This window comes from Acomys russatus, chromosome 22, assembly GCF_903995435.1.
Source record: "Acomys russatus chromosome 22, mAcoRus1.1, whole genome shotgun sequence".
Classification (NCBI taxonomy): domain Eukaryota; kingdom Metazoa; phylum Chordata; class Mammalia; order Rodentia; family Muridae; genus Acomys; species Acomys russatus.
In genome coordinates this window covers 12,642,988-12,666,393 of record NC_067158.1, presented here as the reverse complement: position 1 = coordinate 12,666,393, position 23,406 = coordinate 12,642,988, and the positions used below count along the sequence as shown (strand labels likewise).

At 51.6% G+C, this 23,406-nt stretch overlaps 1 protein-coding gene across 1 annotated transcript; it reads left to right on the top strand.

The window, feature by feature from the left end:
* The first annotated feature begins 1,972 nt into the window (after window positions 1-1,972).
* Window positions 1,973-18,399, top strand: Myo1g (myosin IG). The gene is made up of 22 exons (XM_051164938.1): window positions 1,973-2,183; window positions 3,743-3,951; window positions 4,103-4,196; window positions 5,182-5,347; window positions 5,567-5,620; window positions 6,019-6,129; window positions 6,414-6,530; window positions 7,053-7,277; window positions 7,567-7,712; window positions 8,210-8,324; window positions 8,753-8,923; window positions 9,130-9,200; window positions 11,796-11,870; window positions 12,050-12,182; window positions 12,714-12,880; window positions 13,102-13,309; window positions 14,211-14,434; window positions 15,313-15,457; window positions 16,608-16,712; window positions 16,933-17,046; window positions 17,833-17,987; window positions 18,064-18,399. Exons 1-22 carry the CDS (start codon window positions 2,089-2,091, stop codon window positions 18,218-18,220), a joined length of 3,057 nt encoding a protein of 1,018 aa, XP_051020895.1. The 5' UTR covers window positions 1,973-2,088; the 3' UTR covers window positions 18,221-18,399.
* Window positions 18,400-23,406: the final 5,007 nt, after the last annotated feature.

The following is a 23,406-nucleotide window of genomic DNA, read 5'->3' as shown; positions in this document are numbered from 1 at the left end:
TCGCTGTGAGTTCGAGGCCAGCCTGGTCTACAAAGTGAGTCCAGGATGGCCAAGGCTACACAGAGAAACCCTGTCTCGAAAAACCAAAAAAAAAAAAGGAAAAAAAAGAAAGAAAGAAAAAAGAGAAAAGAACCATCCCTTTTGGTGGGCCTGGTACAATCCTAGCTACATTGGGGAGCTGAGGCAGGAGGGCAGCTTGGGCTATAGAGCTAGAGGGAATAAAAGAAGAAAAAGGGAGAGACAGGAGGCAGGGAATCTCTATGAGCCAGCAGATCATGTACAGCCAAGGTTGGAAACCAGTACTCAAAAATCTAGTGGCAAAGCCAACCGTGGTGGCCTATCCCTGTAATCCCAGCACGCGGGAGGCAGAGACAGGTGGATCACGGTGAGTTCGAGGCCAGCCTGGTCTACAAAAGGAGTACAGGATAGCTAAGGGTACACAGAGAAACCCTGTCTCAAAAAAAGCAAAAAAAACAACAAAACAAACAATCTAGTGGCAGCAGGAGCTCCTGTTGTTTTGAGACAGGATCTTGCTATATCGAGTCTACAACTCATTGTAGACTGTGATGGCCTTGAATTTATGGCAATCCTTCTGCCTCGGCTCTGTTCCCTACCCCACCTTTTTTTTTTTTTTTTTTTTTTTTACTTTTTAGTTAAGTAATTTATTCAGATTACATCTCAATTGTTATCCCCTCACTTGTATCTTCCCATTCCTCCCTCCTTCTTTCATCCTATTCCCCTCTCCTAGGTCTGTGACAGAAGGGGACCTCCTCCCCCACCATATGATCACAGCCTATCAAGTCTCATCATGGTAGCCTGCGTCTCCTTCCTCTGAGTGCCACCAGGCCTCCCCACCAAGGGGAAGTGGTCAAATAAGGGGCACCTGACTTCATGTCAGGATCAGTCCCCGCTCTCCACGCAACTGTGGAGAATGTCCTGTCCATTGGCTAGGTCTGGATAGGGGTTCTAGGTCTACTGCATGCACTGTCTTTGGTTGGTACAGTAGTTTGAGCCGACCCCCCGGGGTCCAGATCTGCCAGCCTTGATGATCTTCTTGTAGGTTTCTAGGACCCTCTGGATCCTTCTATTTCTCCATTCTCCCATACCTCTCTCACCTGGAGTCCCAATAAGAAGTCCCAGCATCAATCCCAATCTCCTGCTAAGTGAAACTTTCAGGGGACATCCCTGTTGGGCTAGTGTCCAATTATAAGTGAGTATATACCATGTATATCTTTCTGGGTTTGGGTTAACTCACTCAGGATGATCATTTCTAGTTCTATCCATTTGCCTGCAAATTTCAGGATTTCCTTGTTTTTAATAGCTGAGTAGTATTCCATGGTGTAAATGTACTCTCTCTCTCTCTCTCTCTCTCTCTCTCTCTCTCTCTCTCTCTCTCTCTAATTTAATTTAATTTAATTTTGAGTCAAGGTTTCTCTGTGTGGCCCTGGCTGTCCTGGAACTCACTCTAGACCAGGCTGGCTTCAAACTCAGAGATCTGCCTGCCTCTGCCTCCAGAGTGCTGGGATTAAAGACGTGCGCAACCATACTCTGGTCCCCTCTTGATACAAGGTGTCGTATAATTCAGATTGGTCTCAAACTTGCTATGTCATAAGGTACTACCATGAACTTCTGGTCCTTCTCCAAATGTTGGGACTGCAGACTTGTGCTACCATACCCGGGTTGTATATGGTGCTGAGAGAATTGAACCCAGGGCTTTGTGGATGCTGGGCAAGCACTCTACCAACTGAGCTATATCCCCAGCCTGCCCTTAATCATTGCAGTGCTTGGGATGACAAGCATCTACCACCATGCCGACCTTGGAAAGGGCTTTGAGGAGGCCAATAAGGACCCCGTCAGAGCAGAGGACCGGACCATTAAACACAGACTTTGCGGGCCAGGGAGCAGGAAATGGCACTTGAATCAAGGGAGCAACGAGTGGGCAGGGCCAAACACCCCGGCAGAACCCACTTCCTACTTTACCTCAGCACTGTAGGAGTTAGGCAGGGCTGGGACTCCTCTTTCTGTCTCCTCCTTCATCTCTGTACAGAACGTTCTGGTGCTGCGACCTGGGTGCTTGCAGTGGGCAGGATGGAGGACGAGGAAGGTCCTGAGTATGGAAAGCCTGACTTTGTGCTTTTGGACCAACTGACAACGGAGGAATTCATGAAGAACCTACAGCTCAGGTAGATGGGAGGTCGAGGGGGTGGGGAAGGTGCTGTGTTCCTTTCTTTCCCTCCCTCCCCTCTCATCCATGCCGACCCGAGGGAAACAAGGAAGGTGACACTGGTCCCATCATCAGAATTGTGACAGGGCTACACATACCTAGACAATACAGGCTGAAATAATAGCATCTCCGGGAGATAATGGCCATTCAGAAAGTAACCAACTTTCAGAAATGGAGCTGCCCACCGCTCTCACCACGCCCTAGTTGGCAAACCCAGAGTGTGATGTTCCCCTGAGAAAAATGGGTAAAACTGTGGGAACTAGGAACAATATGGCATTTTCCCTCTCTGTAGCTGCTGATGTTTCTTGCCTGCATCTCATGTGGGACCTGACTTGAGTTTCCTTAGGAACTCCAAGATGAAGTGGCTCCACCCTAGAGTCCCAATAAACGTGATGCTCTGGATTGGCCTTTGTCCGTGGGAGGGGTCACAAGCTATGACTAGTTGAATTGACACTGCAGCCTGCTCTCCCACTGAGAAAGGCAGGGAAGGGGGTCCAGGAGCTAGAAGCATGGCCTGTCAAATGGCCTTGTGTGCAGGTGGACTTCATGCCTGCCTCCTAGGGAGGTCTGCTGTGTACTAGGAGGCTCCTTGGAGAGCAATTGAGGACCAGGAATCTTAATTAGGCACAGAGATGGAGGGCCCAGGCTGACACATGGAGAGGGCTGTCCAGGAAATGAATTCAACGCTTTGTTACTCTGCCTCATTGGCGTGACAAGCAAGCTCACAAGCATGCCATCTCTGCTTTGTACATGGAGCTTCGGAGGACAGCGGCTGAAGGTCACACAACTTGTAGTCTTTGGGAGGAGTACCCATGTCAGTAGTGGCAGAGAAAGAGGAACCCTGAAGAGGCCGCCTGGGGTTGGGCGGGTCTCACACAGGAGGGTAGTTGGGGCCCCAAGGAGCAGCCAGGCCAGTACTCCTCCCAGAACACAAAATTCTAGAGAAGCATAGCCTTGCGCGCCCGCTGGTAACTTGGTTTGTGAACAGAAGGGTGGAGTGATCTGAAGATGTGCTGGAAAGGGGCGGTGGCCATGGCTGGGGTGGGGGGGGTGCGAAGACAAGCAATTCTCCACCCTATGATTTGGGTGGAGTAGGGCGAGTCCCCTTCCGGCTCTGGTCCCGCCTAGACTCTGAGACAGGAAACAACCAAGGCGCCCCCTCTCTGGAAGAGTCCCCTTTTCTTAATCTCATCAGCTCAACTGCCCTGCAGGAGTCACCTGGAGCCACCTCTGATGCTTGTGAAAGAAAGACCCGGGGCTCTTTGTGGAATGTATGGTCCTGATTCCTGGGACCTGAGCATCCTGGGAGAGAGCTATGTGGCCCACTCACTTTGGTCTGTGCTGAGGACTGCTCTGAGGGGCTCGGGTTACTCAGGATGGCTCCAACGAGACTTAAGTCAATGAGGCCCCCTTTCTCTTCTCTATGATCTTTCTGGGAGGGGGTGCTGACTGCTTGGGGGAGTCTCGTGTACCCCTCTCATGGATGTAAATACTGAGGCCTTGTTCTGCTGAATCTAGGTTTGAGAAGGGCCGTATCTATACCTACATTGGTGAGGTGCTGGTATCCGTGAACCCCTACCAGGAGCTGCCACTCTATGGGCCGGAGGCCATTGCCAAGTACCAGGGCCGTGAGCTCTATGAGCGTCCACCTCATCTTTATGCTGTGGCCAATGCTGCCTACAGGGCCATGAAGCGCAGAGCCAGGGACACCTGCATCGTCATCTCAGGTACCTGTCCCTGAGACCCAGGTGCCAGAGCCATGTTTGATTAATAAAGGAGGGCGGTGGTGCTTCCGCCTCTAAGGATTGGCCAAGGATAAGGATCTGGGCTAGGGGTACCCAACACAGTTGGTTCTATCCTTTCCCGTCTTCTCGGCAGGGGAGAGTGGGGCAGGGAAGACCGAAGCCAGCAAGCACATCATGCAGTACATCGCTGCTGTCACCAACCCAAGCCAGAGGGCTGAGGTGGAGAGGTGAGCACTCAGGGGTCCCTGCAGGGGTGAGGCTTCTTTGCTAGGGGAGGGGCCTTGTGGACTAGGAGGGAAAAAAAAAAAGAAAAAGAAAAGAAAGGTAAAGGCCAGATCAAGCCATTCCGTTGGGAAGGCTCCAAGGTACTCCCTACATCCTAAGAAGGTGAGCCCCCCCCCCCCCGCTACTTTCCCCCAACACCCAAAGTATTTACACTGCCAATTGGGGAGGAAGTGACATCAACATTAATTAGTAAAAATGTCTCAGTGCTGGGGACAGTGGCTCCTGCCTGAATCCCAGCACTCAGCGAGGCACAGGCAGGTGGATCACTGTAAATTCAAGGCCAGCCTGGTTTACAAAGTGAGTCCAGGACAGCCAAAGCTACACAGAGAAACTCTGTCTCAAGAAACTTTAAAAAAAAAAAAAAAGTGTCTCAAGGAAGAACAGGAAATATCTTGGGGAGCCCACAGAGGCCTGAAGAAATCGGCAGCTTGGTGAGGAGAGCCAGGCAGGCAGATGAATCCCAGCTGCCTGATTTAGGAACTAGGAATAGGTTCTGCTCCCCATCCAGACCCAGCAGGAGTACCCTCCGGGGTCTTAGCCCGTCCTTTCCTGTAGTGATGCTGTGGTGGGGCTTGGAGGACCCCTGCAGGAATGTCAGTCCTCAGCATGTGTCTGTCACTGCTACCCAATAAAGGTCTACTGCAAAACCGGTGGGGCATGGGGTGGGGGGGATGGCCACAAGTAACAGCACATAGCATTTGCTGGGCGCTTGTCCTGGACTCAGAGCGACGCAGACAGTGTGTGACACCAGCAAGCTGGACAAGAGCATCCCCAGGTTTCAGGGCAGAGGCAAATGGAGCAAGGTGGACCGCTCACTCCTTCGCAGCTGGCTGAGTTTCTTGGCCCATCCTGAGATGCTATACTTGTTTTCTAGATTGGGGGTGGGGACGTGTCTTTACATTGAACCCCTGGTCCCTCTGCTCACAGGGTGAAGGACGTGCTACTTAAGTCCACTTGTGTGCTGGAAGCTTTTGGCAATGCCCGCACCAACCGCAACCACAATTCCAGCCGCTTTGGCAAGTACATGGACATCAACTTCGACTTCAAGGGGGATCCGGTTGGGGGACACATCCACAGCTACCTGCTGGAGAAGGTGAGTAGGTTGGCTGAGGAGACCCTCCCCCCTCCCAATGGAGGGCCCAGGGATTGGGAACATACCTATTTGATGTTGCAGCTTAGGAAAGCAGAGCTCTCAGTGGCCCTCTGTCGCAGCATTCCTATTCCCAGCCTGCTTTCTGCCTCATAACATATGATGGGGTGCCTGGTACAGACCCTTTACCAGACTGGACTCCAGCTACCCCTCTTGCCTCAGTCTAGGGTCCTCAAGCAGCATGTGGGTGAGAGAAACTTCCATGCCTTCTACCAGGTAAGCCTCCGTGAGTGGAGAGTTAGCAGGGAAAAAAAAAAAAAAAGGGGAGAGGCAAGGAGGGGCAATAGGCTGGGCCTGTCTTCCATCCCTTCCTCACTGCCTCCAGTTTTCCCTCTCTATCCCACACTAGCCTGTCCCTGACCGCTGCCTCTATTCGCTTTACCTCTATCCCAAACATAAATACCCCTGACACCAAAGGGTGGGAGATGCTTGAGAACGGAGATGTCCCCAACATCTGAGATCCAGAGACTGTAAGAGTCCTCTGCTGGTGGTACAGGCAGTTTTTCTATGGGTTCTGTGTGTGAGTCATCCTGTTTCTCTTGGGGGGGGGCAGGGTTGGTGGAGGAGGGTCACTGAAACCCGGTGCCTAACTAAAGGACTTCTGTGCCCTCCAGTTGCTTCGAGGCAGCGAGGACCAAGAGCTGCAAGGGCTGCATCTGGAGAGAAATCCTGCTGTGTATAATTTCACGCGCCAGGGAGCTGGGCTCAACATGGGTGTGCACAATGTGAGGGCAAGGGGTATGGGTCTCGGTCAGACTCAGGGAGTGGGCGGTGATTGGTGTAGGCCAGAGGGCGTGAACAGCTCGAGTCAGTGGGAGGTGAAGAGAAAGCAGCTCAGGGAGGGGTCGGGATACAGGACGAGCAAGCGCCAGGAATGGAAGAACAGGGATGGATAGAGGAGACCAGCTAGGGTGAGCAGGTGCCTGAGATGGAGGGCCTGAGGTCTATTAAGGAAGGGCAGGTGGCCTGGGCCCGTCTTAGCCTGGGTGGTAAAAAGCTTCTCCCCTAGGCCTTAGATAGTGATGAGAAGAGCCACCGGGCAGTGGTGGAGGCCATGAGGATCATTGGCTTCAGTCCGGAGGAAGTGGAGTCCACCCATCGCATCCTAGCTGCCATATTGCACCTGGTGAGCTTGGCCTGGGAGACCAGGAAGGGCTACCTCTCTGCCCGGGCCCCTGGGAGACCCCGGAGGACGAACTCTCCGCCTGGGGACCTGGGAGACCCGGGAGTGCTAACTCTCCGCCTGGGGGGATCTCCAGTGGGAAAGGATTGGATGCACTGGAGATATTCCAGTTGCGCTGCCTCCCTCCTCTTCTGAGTCTGAGTTGGTGATGCACAGTAGGGTCTGGTAGAAAGCTGGGAGCCAAGGCTGTGCGTGCTCCCTAACAGCTGAGCCTTGAAGATCAAGCCTCTAGCTCTGCAGCCTGTGAGCTGTTCCTCAACATCTTTCGGCTTCAGCTTGTCTCTGAGAGGCCTCAGTTGAAGGCTTTAGAGTCAGTGGTCCACAGTGAGTAGCAGACAGTACTGTCTGAGTGGAAGCTGTGTTTCCCATACACGCATCCTCTGCCATCCGTTCTCTCCATGCAAAGGCAGCTAGACTCCTAGGGGAACATGGAGCCTAGCCTGTTCATGTTCCCTTCATCACCAGGGGAACATCGAGTTTGTGGAGACAGAGGAAAATGGGCCACAGAAAGGAGGCCTGGCAGTGGCTGAGGAGGCCCTGGTGGGCTACGTAGCCAAGCTGACAGCCACACCCAGAGACCTCGTTCTTCGAACCCTGCTGGCTCGCACAGTGGCTTCAGGAGGCCGAGAACTCATCGAGAAGAACCACACGGTGGCTGAGGCCAGCTTTGCCAGGGACGCCTGTGCAAAGGTATTCTCAGAGGAGTTGGAGGGAGAAACCGTGGCAGCTGCATAGCTGGAAGCAATAAATAAATAAATAAATAAATAAATAAATAAAATAAAAACAATCCGGGAGCGGCGGCACATGCCTGTAATCCCGGCACTCAGGGAGGCAGAGGCAGGCGGCTCTCTGTGAGTTCGAGGCCAGCCTGGTCTACAAAGGGAGTCCAGGACAGCCAAGGCTACACAGAGAGACCCTGTCTCGAAAAACTAAAAAATAAATAAGTAAATAAATAAACGAATGAAATGCTTTGCTCCAGGCGATGTACCAGCGCTTGTTTGAGTGGGTTGTGACCAGGATCAATGGCATCATGGAACCCCGGGGGCGTGACCCTCGGCGTGACGGCAAGGACACAGTCATTGGTGTGCTGGACATCTACGGTTTTGAAGTGTTCCCCGTCAACAGGTAGGCAGCCCAGCCAACCACATCAGTACCTTGGACTCTGCAACCACGGTGGCCACCAGAAACTTTGGTTAGGCTAGAAGAAGAAATGTTTAGATTCTCCCTCTAGCCCTTGAGTACTTTAAGCTTGCCTTGGCTGTGCCCCCAGCCAATTAGGTAAGCCGATAACAGGCAAAATTTGAGAGCTCACTTCTCTCTCTCTCTTCTTTCTATTTTGTTTTGTTTTTCAAGAAAGGGTTTCTCTGTGTAGCCTTGGCTGTCTTAGACTTGCTTTGTAGACCAGGCTGGCCTCAAACTCACAGAGATCCGCCTGCCTCTGCCTCCTGAGTGCTGGGATAAAGGCATGGGCCACCACACCTGGCCCTTCACTTCTCCTGATGGTGGCTCCCAAGTCCTTTCTGGGGTGTGGAGTGGTAGGGTGGAGAGTTCATAGCCTACAGTGCAGAGTCATTAGGAGAGAAGCAGATGTCCATCACTGCCTACCGCCCCCCCCCCCCCAGCTTTGAGCAGTTCTGCATCAACTACTGCAACGAGAAGCTCCAGCAGCTCTTTATCCAGCTTATCCTGAAGCAAGAACAAGAGGAATATGAGCGAGAGGGCATTGCCTGGCAGAGTGTGAGCATAGCAGCTGGGCCTGGGTGGGGAGGGAATGTGGGGGGCCTGGGGGGGAGGGGGGAAGGGGAGGTGGTGGCTTTCAGGGAGGAGGAGCCTCAGCCGGGCGGAGGGTGGGGTGGGGTGGTAGGGGGGTGAGCTGTGGTGGGGGGAGGTAGTGGATTTCAGGGAGGAGGAGCCTCAGCTGGGCGGGGGTGGGGTGGGGGGGTGAGCCGTGGGGGGGGCAGGTAGTGGATTTCAGGGAGGAGGAGCCTCAGCTGGGCAGGGGTGGGGTGGGGGGTGAGCCATGGGGGGAGGAGGTAGTGGCTTTCGGGGAGGAGGAGCCTCATTTGACGTGGAGGGTGCTGAACCGCACTGAGGGGGCAGAGGGGGGTGACTGGCTAGTGTCAGAAGTGTGTCTAGAGCCTCTCTTCTGGTGGTCTCCACTCCAGATTGAGTACTTCAACAACGCCACCATTGTGGAACTAGTAGAGCAGCCACGCCGAGGCATCCTGGCCGTGCTAGATGAAGCCTGCAGCACAGCGGGACCCATTACTGACCTCATCTTCCTGCAGACCCTGGACACACACCACCGCCACCACCCGCACTATTCCAGCCGCCAGGTGCTCTTGCTGTCCCCATGCACAGGGGGTGGGACACAAAGAGGTGTCGTGAAGCTTATGCCTCATGGGGGTTCTTGGCCAACCTAGTCTGGTGGTGCTAACGTCACAGTTACCTCTGTCCAGTAAGGGTGACTGTGAGACTGTCCCCTCGCAGAGACTACAAAGCTGCTCCTGTTGTCTGTGTCTTACCTTTGCCTGTCCCATAGCTCTGCCATACGGACAAGACCATGGAGTTTGGCCGAGACTTCAGGATCAAACACTATGCAGGGAGTGTCACGTAAGTCTCACCTTCAATCCCAAGAAGCGTAGTTACAAGGAAGGACACAAAGTTCTGTGTTCCAGATGTATGCATAAAGGAGCTCTTTAAAAATACCTAGGTTAAAATTGGCACAGTGGCACACACCTTTAATCCCAGCCCTTGGAAGGCAGAGGCAAGCTGAGCTCTGTGAGTTCAAGGTCAACCTACTTTACACAATGATTTCCAGGGGGCTGGGGAAAAGATGGCTCAGCAGTTAAGAGCACTGGGTGCTCTTCCAGAGGTCCTAAGTTCAATTCCTAGCAACCACATGGTGGCTCAAAACTCACCCAGTGACTTCCAGGACAGCCAGGGTTACATAATAGGGGGATTCTGTTTCAAAAACAAACAAAACTAACAACAACAAAATAGTGACTCCAGAGCCCTAACCTAGCCCTGCTTTTTGAGGGACCTTCAGGTTGGAAGGTGGGCCCCAGAAAGCTAGAATCCTGCATTTCCATTTTCTTTCTTTCTTTCTTTCTTTCTTTCTTTCTTTCTTTCTTTCTTTCTTTCTTTCTTCCATTCTTCATCCTGAAGATCAAATTTGGGGCCTTGTGTGCATGGTGAGCAAGCTCTGTACCAGTGAGCTGTACCCCAGCCCTTACATGTTTTATACAGGTTGTCACTACATAGCCCAGTCTGACCTAGAACCTGCAGTTCTCCTGCCTCAGCCTTCTGATTGTAGGGGCTAAGTATGGGTACCACCATATCCTGGTTAAGATCTTGTATTTATGAACTGGAGAGATGGCTCAGAGGTTAAGAGCACTGGCTGCTCTCCCAGACGTCCTGAGTTCAAAGCCCAGCAACCACATGGTGGCTCACAAACATCTATAATGAGATCTGGTGCTCTCTTCTGGCATGCAGCATACATGCAGCCAGACCACTATACATAATAAATAAATCTTTACAAGAAAATCCTGCATTTATAATTAGTCCCCAGGTGAGGGCTTACTGCAGTCCCCAGACACCTGTCCTAGCTTTCTTTCTATTGCTATGATAAAGACCATAAGCAAAAGCAACTTTGGGAGGGAAATCTTTCTTTCAGTCACATAAACCAATTGTAGTTCATCAGTGAGGGAAATAGGGGCAGGAACTAAAGCAGAGGCCAGGTGAAATGATACTTGCTGGCTTGCCTTCCTTGGTTCACTCAGCCTGCTTGCTTACATGACCCAGGAGCACCTTCCCGGGATGGCTCTGCTCACAGTGGTCTGTGCTTTCTCATATCAAGCAAGAAAATATCCCCGAACTGGAGACATGGCTCGGAGCTTAGGAGCACTGGCTGATCTTCTAGAGAACTTGGGTTTGATTCCCAACACTTACAAAACAGCTTACACTGTAACTCCAGTCCTGAGGGACCTGATGCCTTCTTCTGGTTTCCATGGGCACTAAAGACACAAGTGATGCACAGACACACACACAGCAAAATACCCATTCACATAAAATAAAAATAAATAAATACATCTTTTGAAGATTATAAAAAAAGAAAGAAAGAAAGAAAGAAAGAAAGAAAGAAAGAAAACACCCTACATACTTGCCTACAGACCAATCTGATGGAGACATTTTCTCAGCTGAGGTTCCCACTTCTCAGATGACCCTAGCTTGCATGAAGCTGGGGAAAGAAAACAAAAACAAAAACAAAAACAAAAACAGAAAAACTAACCAGGAGAAAAACCTCTGAGCATCAAAGCCTAGGTTTTCATTTTGAGGTTGCCATGACGACTGATAATTCACCTCTCATTCCTCTCTAAAGTGGATTTGAGTACAGCAACTGTTTGGGTTTTGGTTTGGTTTGGATTTGTTTTGGTTTTTGGTTTTTTTTATTTTTTATTTTATTTTTTTGGTTTTTTTGAGACAGGGTTTCTCTGTGTAGCCTTGGCCATCCTGGACTCACTTTGTAGACCAGGCTGGCCTCAAACTCACAGCGATCCGCCTGCCTCTGCCTCCCGAGTGCTGGGATTAAAGGCGTGCGCCACCACGCCCGGCTGGTTTTTGGTTTTTGCTCTTTGGTTTTTGGTTTTTCAAGACAGGGTTTTTCTGTATAGCCCTGGCTATCCTGGTACTCACTCCGTAGACCAGGCTGGCCTCAAACTCACAGAGATCCTCCTGCCTCTGCCTCCTGAATGTTGATAAACTTTCTAGTAGTCCAAGAACTGGATAATTATTCAGAGGATCTTCCATCGCAAAGTTGAATTTGCTCACCCTCACTGTAATGGCTGGTATTTGTAGAAGCTCAGTAGACTTGGTTCAAGTCCTTAATGTACATGGAAGAGCAGAGAGGCTAGATAACTTTTCCAAAGCCACCCGATGCAAACATGGGGGAGCTTGGATTTGATCTTGGGGCCGTTTAGCTTCAGACCTGGGGCCTTAGCCACTGAGTCCTTTTTCAGGAGGGAAACTTATCCTGAGGGGATAAGGTGTAGGCTACAAAAGAGAATACAGATGTGAGGGAAAGAGCAGAGGGTAGCGGGCTGGAAGAAACCGAGCCAGGAAATTAGAGATAGCTGGCCGAAGGTGGGGGCCTTCAAGGTAGCTTGGCTGGCTGGCCTTTGATCTACTCACCCACGTTGCCTCTGTCAGGTACTCTGTGGAGGGCTTCATTGACAAGAACAGAGACTCCCTTTTCCAGGACTTCAAACGGCTGATGTACAACAGGTGAGTGTAGCTTGCTGGGCTGGGACTACGAGCCTTCAGAGACTCGGGGGTCTAATCCCTACTTAAATGACAGACAGCCTGAGGCTCAGGACTAAAACTATGTAGTTCCTGGAGCCATCCTGGGCCAGGTAGGGTTTGCCCTGCCAGGGCAGCTGGGTAAATGTAGCCCATGTTTGCAGTACGGATCCCACCTTGCGGGCCATGTGGCCAGATGGGCAACAGGACATCACAGAGGTGACCAAGCGCCCCCTGACAGCCGGCACGCTCTTTAAGAACTCCATGGTTGCCCTCGTGGAGAACTTGGCTTCCAAGGTATTACCTTTCAAACCCTCCTCAGTGCCCTGGGTACACACCGTGGAGAGCATTTCTATTCTGTCTGCCCAGACTGGGGACCTGGCTCTGGCAGAGGTTAGAGATATGGGGCTCAGAGGTCAGACTTGAACAACCATTGAACACAGGGCAGACTTTAAAACCAGCATACCTGTAGCCCACTGCCCCTATCCCTAGCGCCTCCTGGGTAAGAGGGTCTGGGAGCCACACAGATAAGAAAGTCAGGCCAAAAGTCAGAGGAGCAACTGGGGGAAAGCGTGTGTTGACAACAGAACATCCATCCGGGAAGAGGAGGATAATGGGAGTTAGGGGACTCCTACCTTCTTCCTGGACTGACACCTAGCTCTGAGCCCTGGTCCGGCTCCAGGCCTCCAGTACCCTTGGTCTGTTTGAATTTCGCCTGTCCCAGCTCTGCTAACCCAGGCTCTTGGGGGCCGGAGAAGCCCTGGCTTCTTGGGGCAGGACACACAGAAATGATGGGCTTGGGTTCCTAAGTGTCCCCTGTCCCTGCAGGAGCCCTTCTATGTCCGCTGCATCAAACCCAACGAGGACAAGGTGGCCGGGCAGTTCGATGAAGGCCACTGTCGTCATCAGATTGAATACCTGGGCCTACTGGAGAACGTGAGGGTCCGCAGGGCTGGCTTTGCTTCCCGGCAGCCCTACCCTCGATTCCTGCTCAGGTATAGGCTCCCACACATGTCACAACGTGGGCCGCGGCCTCTGTGTGGAATCTGGGGGATGGGAGAGGGGGTATAAGCAGAGGGGACCCTAAATGATGTCTTGCATCGTAATGCTTTGAGGATTCCTAGCACCCCTGCACTCTTCCCGGGGTGGATCAGAGAGGGGGACTCACGCGTACGGCCTGATGCCAAGCACCCACCATTCTGTTCCGTGGTGACAGGTACAAAATGACCTGTGAGTACACGTGGCCCAACCACTTGCTGGGCTCTGACAAGGAGGCTGTGAGCGCCCTTCTGGAACAGCATGGGCTGCAAGGGGATGTGGCGTTTGGCCACAGCAAGCTGTTTATCCGATCCCCAAGGACGCTGGTCACTCTGGAGCAGAACCGAGCTCGCCTCATTCCTATCATTGTGTTGTTGCTGCAGAAGGTGCGAGGAAGGGGTGCTGGGTGGACACCCACCATGGTGGAGATGGGTGCCCCCACAGATCCTGCAGCATATGCCTCTCCGTTCCCACTCCTGATGGCACCCCTGATATTTGGAGGTCACGTGTGGGTCCTTGGCTACCTGCCTTGTAAGAAATTCAGTCTCAGTTCTGATGGTCATATTCTGGGGAAGTCCCTCTGACTCTGGGAGCTGTGGAGAAAACACTGCCATCTCCTCTCTCCTACACAAGCTGTCTTGTTAGGGAGCCTACAAGTGCCAGCTTACAAGGTCTGGTACAGATAAACTACTTTTTTTTGGTTTTTCGAGACAGGGTCTCTCTGTGTAGCCTTGGCTGTCCTGGACCTGCTTTGTAGACCAGGCTGGCCTCGAACTCACAGCGATCCACCTGCCTCTGCCTCCCAAGTGCTGGGATTATAGGCATGAGCCACCACGCCCGGCTCAGATAAGCTACTTTTTTGTTTTGGTTTAGTTTGGGTTTTTTCCGAGACAGGGTTTCTCTGTGTAGCGTTGGTCATCCTAGACTTGCTTTGTAAATCAGGCTGGCCTCGAACTCACAGCGATCCACCTGCCTCTGCCTCCCAAGTACTGGGATTAAAGCTGAGTCCCACCATGCCTGGCTAAGCTGCTCTTTATTGAGAGCCTGCAGAGCTGTGTGCAAGGCTTGTTTATCCTTCGGGGCCACATGCCTATCCAAGACCAAGCCTCCAGAGAGAACTGGCTCCAAAGAGCAGGAGACATGGTCAGCCTTCTCAGAGACAACCTGGGCGGGCGGGGGTAGGGGGGGTTGTCGTCCCCTCAGGAAAGACTAAGGGCCATCGCTAGAATCAGGAGGCTAGTGCTTTGCTGGTAGTAACCTCATGTCTACCCCATGTGTTCCATCCAGGCGTGGCGGGGCACCCTGGCTCGGTGGCGCTGCAGGCGTCTAAGGGCCATCTATACCATCATGCGCTGGTTCCGGAGGCACAAGGTGCGTGCTCACCTGGTGGAACTGCAGCGGCGGTTCCAGGCTGCACGGCAGCCCCCACTCTATGGCCGTGACCTTGTGTGGCCACCCCCTCCTGCGGTGCTGCAGCCCTTCCAGGACACTTGCCATGTACTCTTCAGCAGGTACCATCCTCAGTCCACCATAGTGCCAGCCAGCGTTCTCTGAACACTTGAGCCTGACTGGGAGACACATCATAACTGCCTAACCATGTACCATGACTGTCCTGGCACTGTCCTGGCCCAGTTCACAAAGCAGGCTGGTTAGTCAAGGCTGGGAAATGGGGACTCCGTAATGGGATGGACCTCGAAGCCTGAATAGGAGATCTCCAGAAGGAGAACACAAAGCAAGTGTCAGAACAGGAGGCCCTGAATGGCTACGGGTTTGGAGGCTGTCTCCTGGGGACAAACACTGGGTACAAAGGGCCAAGGCTAGAGAGGTAGGCAGGGATTGAGACCCAAAGAACAGTCAACATCAGATTAAGAAATGGCTCTTAACGGGAGTGGTGGCACACGCCTTTAATCCCAGCACTCGGGAGGCAGAGGCGGGCGGATCGCTGTGAGTTCGAGGCCAGCCTGGTCTACAAAATGAGTCCAGGACAGCCAAGGCTAACACAGGGAGACCCTGTCTCGAAAAAAAAAAAAAAAAAAGAAAGAAAGAAAGAAAGAAATGGCTCTTTACCAGGCATGGTGGTGCATGTCTTTAAGCCCAGCACTCGGGAGGCAGAGGCAGGCAGATCTCTGTGAGTTCGAGGCCAGCCTGGTCTACAAAGTGAGTCCAGGACAGCCAAGGCTCCACAGAGAAACCCTGTCTTGAAAACAAAACAAACAAAAAACCAAGCAAACAAACAAACAACAACAACAAAAAAGAAACGGTTCTTTAAGGAAAGGGCTGGAGAAAGTATAAACAAGATAGGCAAGCTGGGCACGGTGATGCATGCCTGTAATCCCAGCCCTCGGGAGGCAGAGGCAGGCGGCATCCTCTGATCCCTCTCCTCTTCCAGGTGGCGGGCACGGCAGTTAGTGAAGAACATCCCTCCTTCAGACATGACCCAGATCAAGGCCAAGGTGGCTGCTATGGGGGCCTTGCAAGGATTGCGTCAGGACTGGGGCTGCCAGCGGGCCTGGGCCCAAGACTACCTGTCCTCCGTGAGTATGGGTTGGGTCCAGGGCAATGGGAGTGCTCAGAATTGACACTGTGGTGGGTCTTACCAGCTATTCTGTCCATCCTAGTGCTGCCTGGCCTGTTGAACCTTCTTGGCCCTGCCCTTGGCACATGCTTCAGGTTTTGGGAAAAAAAAATTTTTTTGTTTTTTCTTTTTTGTTCTTTGTTTTGGTTTGGTTTGGTTTACTGTTCCCCTTCTTGGACTCTGCGGAGTGTCCACTGACCACTGAGAGTCCTGTGTTCTCAAGTATAAGTGCCCCTCATGTTCTCAGTTACAATACCCCATCAGGCACAAGCACACACGTGTGTATGCACACACATTCTCACACATGCATATGCCACACATACAGTGTTTCTGCTGCCATGGCTCCCTTTGCCTTCACCTGGCTGCTGTACGTTTGCCATTTCTTCTAGCCTGCCTTCTGTTGCTGAGATAAACACTGTGACCAAAAACAACTTGGGGAGAAAGGGTTAGTTTTGGTTTACAGTGAGTGTATCTTCCAGAGAAGCAAAGGTAGGAACTCTGGGAGGGACTGAAGCAGGTGCCATGGAAGATCGCTGCTTACTAGCTCACCCACTCTGGCTTGCTCAGTTATCATTTTAGGCAGCCCAGGCCCTCCTGCCTAGGGATGACGTCACCCACAGTGGGCAAAGCCCTCCTACATCATTTAGCAACCAAGAAAGTGCCACACAGATATAGCCACAGGCCAATCTGGAGGAGACAATTCCTTAATTGAACTTCCCTCTTGCCCAGCATTTCACGTTGACAAGTGACCACAACTATGACACTATCTCTTGGTCTCCAGGGAAATTCTGTGTGGTTGGGTGATACATGCAACCCATTCTTGCCTTCTGGAGGCTTTTTCTAGAATGACGAATACAACCCAGGCCAGCCAGGGTGATGTGAAGAAGAAAAGAGAGGTAGCTAGCTGGTCCAAACAATGCAGTTCTGTGCCCTTTGCTCTCATAGAAGCCATGTGCTCAGCTGCTTATGTTCAGCGCCTTGCCTGGGGTTCCCCAAGGTGAAGGATAGTTGCGTGGTGTTTTGCTGAGAGTTTTTTTTTTTTTTTTAAATCAGCCAAGCATGATCCCAGACCCCATCCCAAGCACCCTCCATCCATCATCTGTCCGCAGGGCACCAACAACCCCGCAGCAGCCCATCAGTTTGCTGAGCAGCTAAAGGCGCTTCGGGAGAAGGATGGCTTCGGAACCGTGCTTTTTTCTAGCCATGTGCGCAAGGTTGGTACTTAGCCTGGAGGTCCTGGGGCACAAAGATCGGAGGGACTCAGGAGAAAGCTGAGAGAGGCCCCCAGGCCAGGTCTGGTTGCGTCAGGTACTCTAGGAACTCCCACCCTTGGTCAGGCAGTGAGGAAAGAACACAGAGAGGGAGGAGGTTGGGATCGCTGGGCCTGGAGAAGGATGGGTGGTACCAACCTGGGCTCAGGCAGCTCTCCTGTAGGTGAATCGCTTCCGTAAGAGCCGGGACAGGGCCCTTCTGCTAACGGACCGGCATCTCTACAAGCTGGAGCCTGGACGACAGTACCGGGTGATGCGGGCTGTGCCCCTGGATGCGGTGAGACACTGTAAACATTCTACACTGCCTGTAGAGTGTCTGCGAGGGGCCTGGGAGACTTAACTCTCCTCTCCATTGTCTGCCAACGATAGATAAACCAGATCATTCTCAGCCAATGGGTGGCGGTGTTCCTCTGAAACCCCTGTGGTGGCTTTCTCCCTCAAGTACCTGGACACCCACTACCTCAAACCTTCATGTTCCAGCCAAGCCAAATGGCCTCTCTTTATGCCTTTGCTGTGTTAGGGAGTCTCTTGCCTGTATTGGTTTGAGCCCTCACCATAGCTTTCAGCCATGCCCTGTGGGACCCTGTCCCTTCCTTTGCCTGGTTTTATGGCTACTTGGTCCCTTGCATGGTAGCTTTGTCTCCAAGAACTTTCTATCTCTCAGGACAAGGAGCAACCTGGGACAGGGATCAGGCTGTGTTACCTCTGAGTCTCCCACCCCTGGTGGCTCCATTGTTGTAAAAGTCAAAGGACCACTGGTGTCACCCTATGCAATACAGTAGCTACATGCCAGTGTGGCAATAAAAATGTTCCAAAGTAAAATAAAAACTACAGCTCAGCTATGCAGTCACAGTAGTACACTCCGACCAGAATCTAAACATTTCCCTTATGGCACACACTCCTATTTGGGTGACATCATGCCAGTCCTCACCCCCATCAGTGGGGATCAGAGAGGGAAGGGAAGGTTGGCAGGAGGTGGCTGGACACTGGAGCAGACACTCTGCCAAGGGCAGGGCTCCGCAGGTGGCTTGCTGTGAACCTGACCCCAAGCTTGTCTGCTCAGGTGACGGGGCTGAGTGTAACCAGCGGGCGAGACCAGCTGGTGGTGTTACACGCCCAAGGCTATGATGACCTTGTCGTGTGTCTACACCGTTCCCAGCCGCCACTAGACAATCGGATCGGGGAGCTGGTGGGCATGCTGGCCGCACACTGCCAGGGGTGAGTCTGGGGTCATTTGGGGCGATGTGGGCATAGGGAACTCTGCCACCCTGACCCTCTGTTCTTCCTGTTGCAGAGAGGGCCGAACCCTGGAGGTCCATGTCTCTGACTGTATCCCACTGAGCCAGCGTGGTGCCAGGCGCCTCATCTCTGTGGAGCCCAGGCCAGAGCAGCCTGAGCCGGATTTCCGATGCACCCGCAATACCTTCACCCTCCTCTGGCCAAGCCACTGAGCAAGCCCAAGACAGTCTAGCCTGGTCTCCACACAGCTCTAAACACCTGGCCTTGGCCACACTAAACGCCAGGACTTGCCCACCCCTGCCTGGAACATTACACAATAAAGATGCTAGATTTGTACCAGCGTGGCTGCCACTGCCTTGGCCAATGTTACCCAGTATTCTCTGCTAATGCACTGTGGGGCCACATAAACTAAAGGAGGGGGCCTGAAGGCCCAGTCTGAAGTGATTGACAAGACCTCAGATGTCTCCGTGAACACTTCCCTGGGCACCCAAGGCAACAATCAACAATGGTCCCCAGTCTTTCTTTCTTTCTTTTCTTTTCTTTTTTCTTTTTTTCTTTTCTTTTTTTTTTTTTTTTTTTTTTTTTTTTTTTTGGTTTTTTTGAGACAAGGTTTCTCTGTGTAGCCTTGCTGTCAGGAACTCGCTTTGCAGACCGGGCTGGCCTTGAACTCACAGCGATCCACCTGCCTCTGCCTCCCGAGTGCTGGGATTAAAGGCATGCACCACCACCGCTTGTTCCTCAGCAGATCTTCCTTCCCCTCCAGGACTATGGCTCTTGGTGCTCCAGGGTCATCAGAACAGAGCAGCCCTGATGTCTCACAGGGTGTGCTGCTAGTCAGCCATGGTCCAGCCGCTAGCTGTCCATGGTGGGTGCTAGGTAAAGATGTGGCATCTGAAGTGATGGACTCTCCTCTTCTGGGAGAACCATTGAAAAATGGATTCAGCAGCTCAGATCACTAGAAAGCAGAGCTACATCTAGATTTATGGGTCAGCCACCGAGGGAGGCCAGGGTAGACACATTTCCATGTCTCTGGTCTGCTAAGCATTTCTCCAGCATTGTCCATGCCCCTGTCGGCCTTCAGTGCCCCTCAGACCCCCCCTCAGACCCTTTAGCCTCCTTCAGCTTTCAACAGCTTTTCAGAGAGAGCGCTTCTATATTTTTCCTAAAGATTTATTTATGTATACAGTGCTCTGCCTGCATGTACACTTACATGCCAGAAGAGGGCACCAGATCTCATTATAGACGGTTGTGAGCCACCATGTGCTTGCTGGGAATTGAACTCAGGACCTCTGGAAGAGCAGCCTGTGTTCTTAACCTCTGAGCCATCTCTCCAGCCCAGAGCTCTTCTATTTCTTTTTTCAAGACAGGGTTTCTCTGTGTAGCCTTGGCTGTTCAGGACTCACTCTGTAGACCAGGCTGGCCTCAAACTCACAGAGATCCACCTGCCTCTGCCTCCCAAGTGCTGGGATTAAAGGCTTGTGCCACCACCGCCCGGAGAGCTCTTCTATTTTTTTTTAATTTAAATTTTTTATTATTAATTTATTCTTGTTACATCTCAATGGTTATCCCATCCCTTGTGTCCTCCCATTCTTCCCTCCCTCCCCTTTTCCCCTTATTCCCCTCCCCTATGACTGTTCCTGAGGGGGGTTACCTCCCCCTGTATATGCTCATAGGGTATCAAGTCTCTTCTCGGTAACCTGCTGTCCTTCCTCTGAGTGCCACCAGGTCTCCCCCTCCAGGGGACATGGTCAAATGTGAGGCACTAGAGTACGTGAGAAAGTCATATCCCACTCTCCACTCAACTGTGGAGACTGTTCTGCCCATTGGCTAGATCTGGGTAGGGGTTTAAAGTTTACCACCTGTATTGTCCTTGGCTGGTACCTTAGTTTGAGCGGGACCCCTGGGCCCAGCTCTTCTATTTTTGAGATCTCATTCTAGGGTTCATATTGGTGTGAGACTCTATAGCGCAGACCAGCCTCAGACTCCTGACAATATTCGTGCTTCAGCCTCCCCCCACCCCTGCCCCCAGGTGTTGGGATTGCCGGCACGCACCACCATGCCATCAATCCCTCAGCTCCTCAGCCCATAGCCACTCGGACTCTTGGACTCCATAGCTCCATAGACTCCCAGTCTCTCAGACCCACGGCCCCCAGATCTAGAGACCCACACACCTTTGGCCTCTCATACATTTAGCCCCTTAGTCCTATATCCCAAGACTATCTAACCCTCATACCTATAACCCCTCAGCACCCCCACACGCACAGACCCACAGATCCCCTGCCCCTGTGCTGGCTAGTTGTTGTCAGCATGACGCAAGTTGAGTAATATAGGAAAAGGAAATTAACTCCATCAGACTGGCCTTTGGGCATGTCTGTGGGGAATTTCTTAACTATGGACTGATGTGGGAGGGCCCAGCCCACTGTGGGTGGAGCCACGCCCTGAGCCGGGGCCCATGGTGGCATATGCCTGTAATCCTAGCACTCGGGAGGCAGAGGCAGGTGGATCTCTGTGAGTTCAAGGCCAGTCTGGTCTACAGAGTGAGTCAAGGACAGCCAGGCCTACACAGAGAAGCCCTGTCTCAAAAAAAAAAAAAAAAAAAAAACCAAAAACAAAAACAAAAAAAAGGAGAAAGAAAGAAAGCAGGTTGAGCAAGCTGCAGAAAGCAAGCTAGTAAGCATCACCCCTCTGTGGTCTCTACTTTAGTTTCTGCCCCCAGTTTGCTGACTCTAGTTTCCTGCCTTGCCATTCCTGGACTATAACTTGTAAGGTGAACAAACTTTCTTCCCCTGAGTTGCTTTGTGTCATGGTATCTGTCGCCACCATGGAAACCAAGCTATGACAGGCACAACATGAGAAACAGGGTCACAGCATTAGGAAGGCTGAGAACCACTGATGTAGAAAACTCTTGTCAAAGTTCCTCTAGATCTTTGCTTATTTGTTTAGACGTTAACATTTTTATACTTGTCTGTGTGTGTGTGTGTGTGTGTGTGCGCGCGCACATACATACACAAGACCAGCCTGTGTGTGAAAGCCAAAGGACAAGATTATTTCCTTCCGCCTTTTCACAGGTTCTAGGCATTAAACTCAGGTTTTTAGGCTCACATAGCAAATGGCCCTCCCACGAGGCCATGTGCACAAACCACATTTTGTTTATTCCTCATCTCTCAATGGGTATTTGTACTGGCCTCTTTGGACAATGATGCTAGAACATTTGTGTACATGTTTTGTTTTGTTGGTTTTTCGAGACAGGGTTTCTCTATATAGTGCTAGCTGTCCTAGACTCACTTTGTAGACCAGGCTGGACTCGAACTCACAGAGATCTGCTTGCCTCTGCCTCCCAAGTGCTGGGATTGAAGTCATGTACCACCACACCGGGCTGTGTACAAGGTTTTATGTGCAGATATCTTTTCAATTCTCAGCAAGTATTTAGGTTGGAATCTCTGAGTTAAATCGTGATATAAATTCTGAAAAACCACAAGTCGGGCATAGTCCAGCCTGGTCTACAAAATGAGTCCAGGACAGCCAGAGCTACATAAAGAAACCCTGACTCAAAAAAAAAAAAAAAAAAAAAAAAAAAACAGTACAGAACAAGAACCACAAAATGGCTTTCCAGAGTGGCTGCACCATTTTACATTCTTTTGGTTTTTTTTTGAAACAGGGTCTCTCTGTGTTAGTCTTGGTTGTCCTAGACTCCCTTTGTAGACCAGGCTGGCCTCAAACTCACAGCGATCTGTCTGCCTCTGCCTCGTATGTGCTGTTCTTTTTGTTGTTGGTGGTGGTGGTGGTAGTTTTTCAAGACAGGGTTTCTCTGTGTAGCCTTGGCTGTCCTGGAGTCACTCTGTAGACCAGGCTGGCCTCAAACTCACAGAGATCTGCCTGCCTCTCCCTCCCGAGTACTAGGATTAAAGGTGTGCACCACCACGCCTGGTTGTCCTTTTTTTAAACAGATGAATTCTCATTCTGTTGCCCAGGCTGACCTCTAACTCCTGGGCCCAAACAGCAGGAGTAGCTGGACATGGCTCACACCACCATCACCATGACTTTCAATTTCTTTCTTTCCTTTGAGAAGATGTGGGGCTGGGGCATGGTGGGCGCACGCCTTTAATCCCAGCACTCAGGAGGCAGAGGCAGGCGGATTGCTGTGAGTTCGAGGCCAGCCTTGTCTACAAAGTGAGTCCAGGATGGCCAAGGCTACACAGAGAAACCCTGTCTCAAAAAACAAAAAAAAAGAAGAAGAAGAAGCAGAGCAAACCCAGAGCCTGCTCATGCCAGGCAATCACTGTGCTACTAAGATAGACACACAGAATTTTTCTTTTCTTTTTCACAGTCTTACTATACGAGCCTGGCTGTCCTGGAACTAACTCGCTATACAGAGGAAGGCACGTTGAGCCATCACCACGCCCAGCCATGCTGTTTCATTATAACTGAAAAGGCTCACTTTTATATTGTTCTCAGAGTTAAACCACAGTCCTGGTGGATGTTTGGGGAAGGCCACCTTTCTGTATCTGATATACTCGGAAATCAATTCTTCAGTCAATAGTCTGAGTCCTGATTTCCCTCTTGCTCATATTCAAGGAGGAGAGGTGGACTCGGGACAGCACCATTTTTCTCAGGTAAGGTGTGCATATGAAACAACTCAAGGGCCACTGACCACTATCTGGAGATCACCAGAATGTTCTTTATCCAAGCAGAGACCAGCAGGCCCTGCCTTTGCCTGCTGAGAGTTCCTCTGTCTGTTGTTCCATAGTGTGGGAACCGAGAGGTACGCTGTGATCTGACAGCAGGTCCATGGCTACATGGGTGCGTCTATCCTGCAGTAGGCAGGAGGAACCCCCAAGGGGACAAAGCTTTGCCCACACTGGAACTGTCTCTCTCCTTTCCCTCAGATGCTGCAGTGATTTCCTAAAGCTCTGTCATAGCTGCTGGTGACACTCAGTTCCAAGATCAGCTGAAGAGTGGAATGAAACGGGGAACCTTGGTCTGTCCCTCCTAAGTCCATAAGCAATTGTGATGCTTTGAATAAGAATGGCCCCATTAGCCAGGCAACGCTGGCACGCGCCTTCACTCCTGGGCAGAGGCAGCCGGATCTTTGTGAGTTTGAGACTAGCCTGAGATTGGCCCCATAGGCCCCATAGGCCCCATAGGTTTGACTGTGTTGTCATTAGGGAGTGGTACCACTTGGAAGAGATGAGGAGGTGTGTCCTTGTTGGAGTAGGTGTGACCTTGTAGGAGTGTGGCCTTGTTGGGGTGGGTGTGGCTTTGTTGGGGTGGGTGTGGCCTTGTTGGAGTAAGTGTGGGCTTGTTGCAGGGGATGTGGCCTTATTGGAGGAAGTGCATCACTTGGGGTTGGCTCTGGGGTTTCCAGGGCCTATGTGGGTCAAAGGATCTCTCTTTTCCT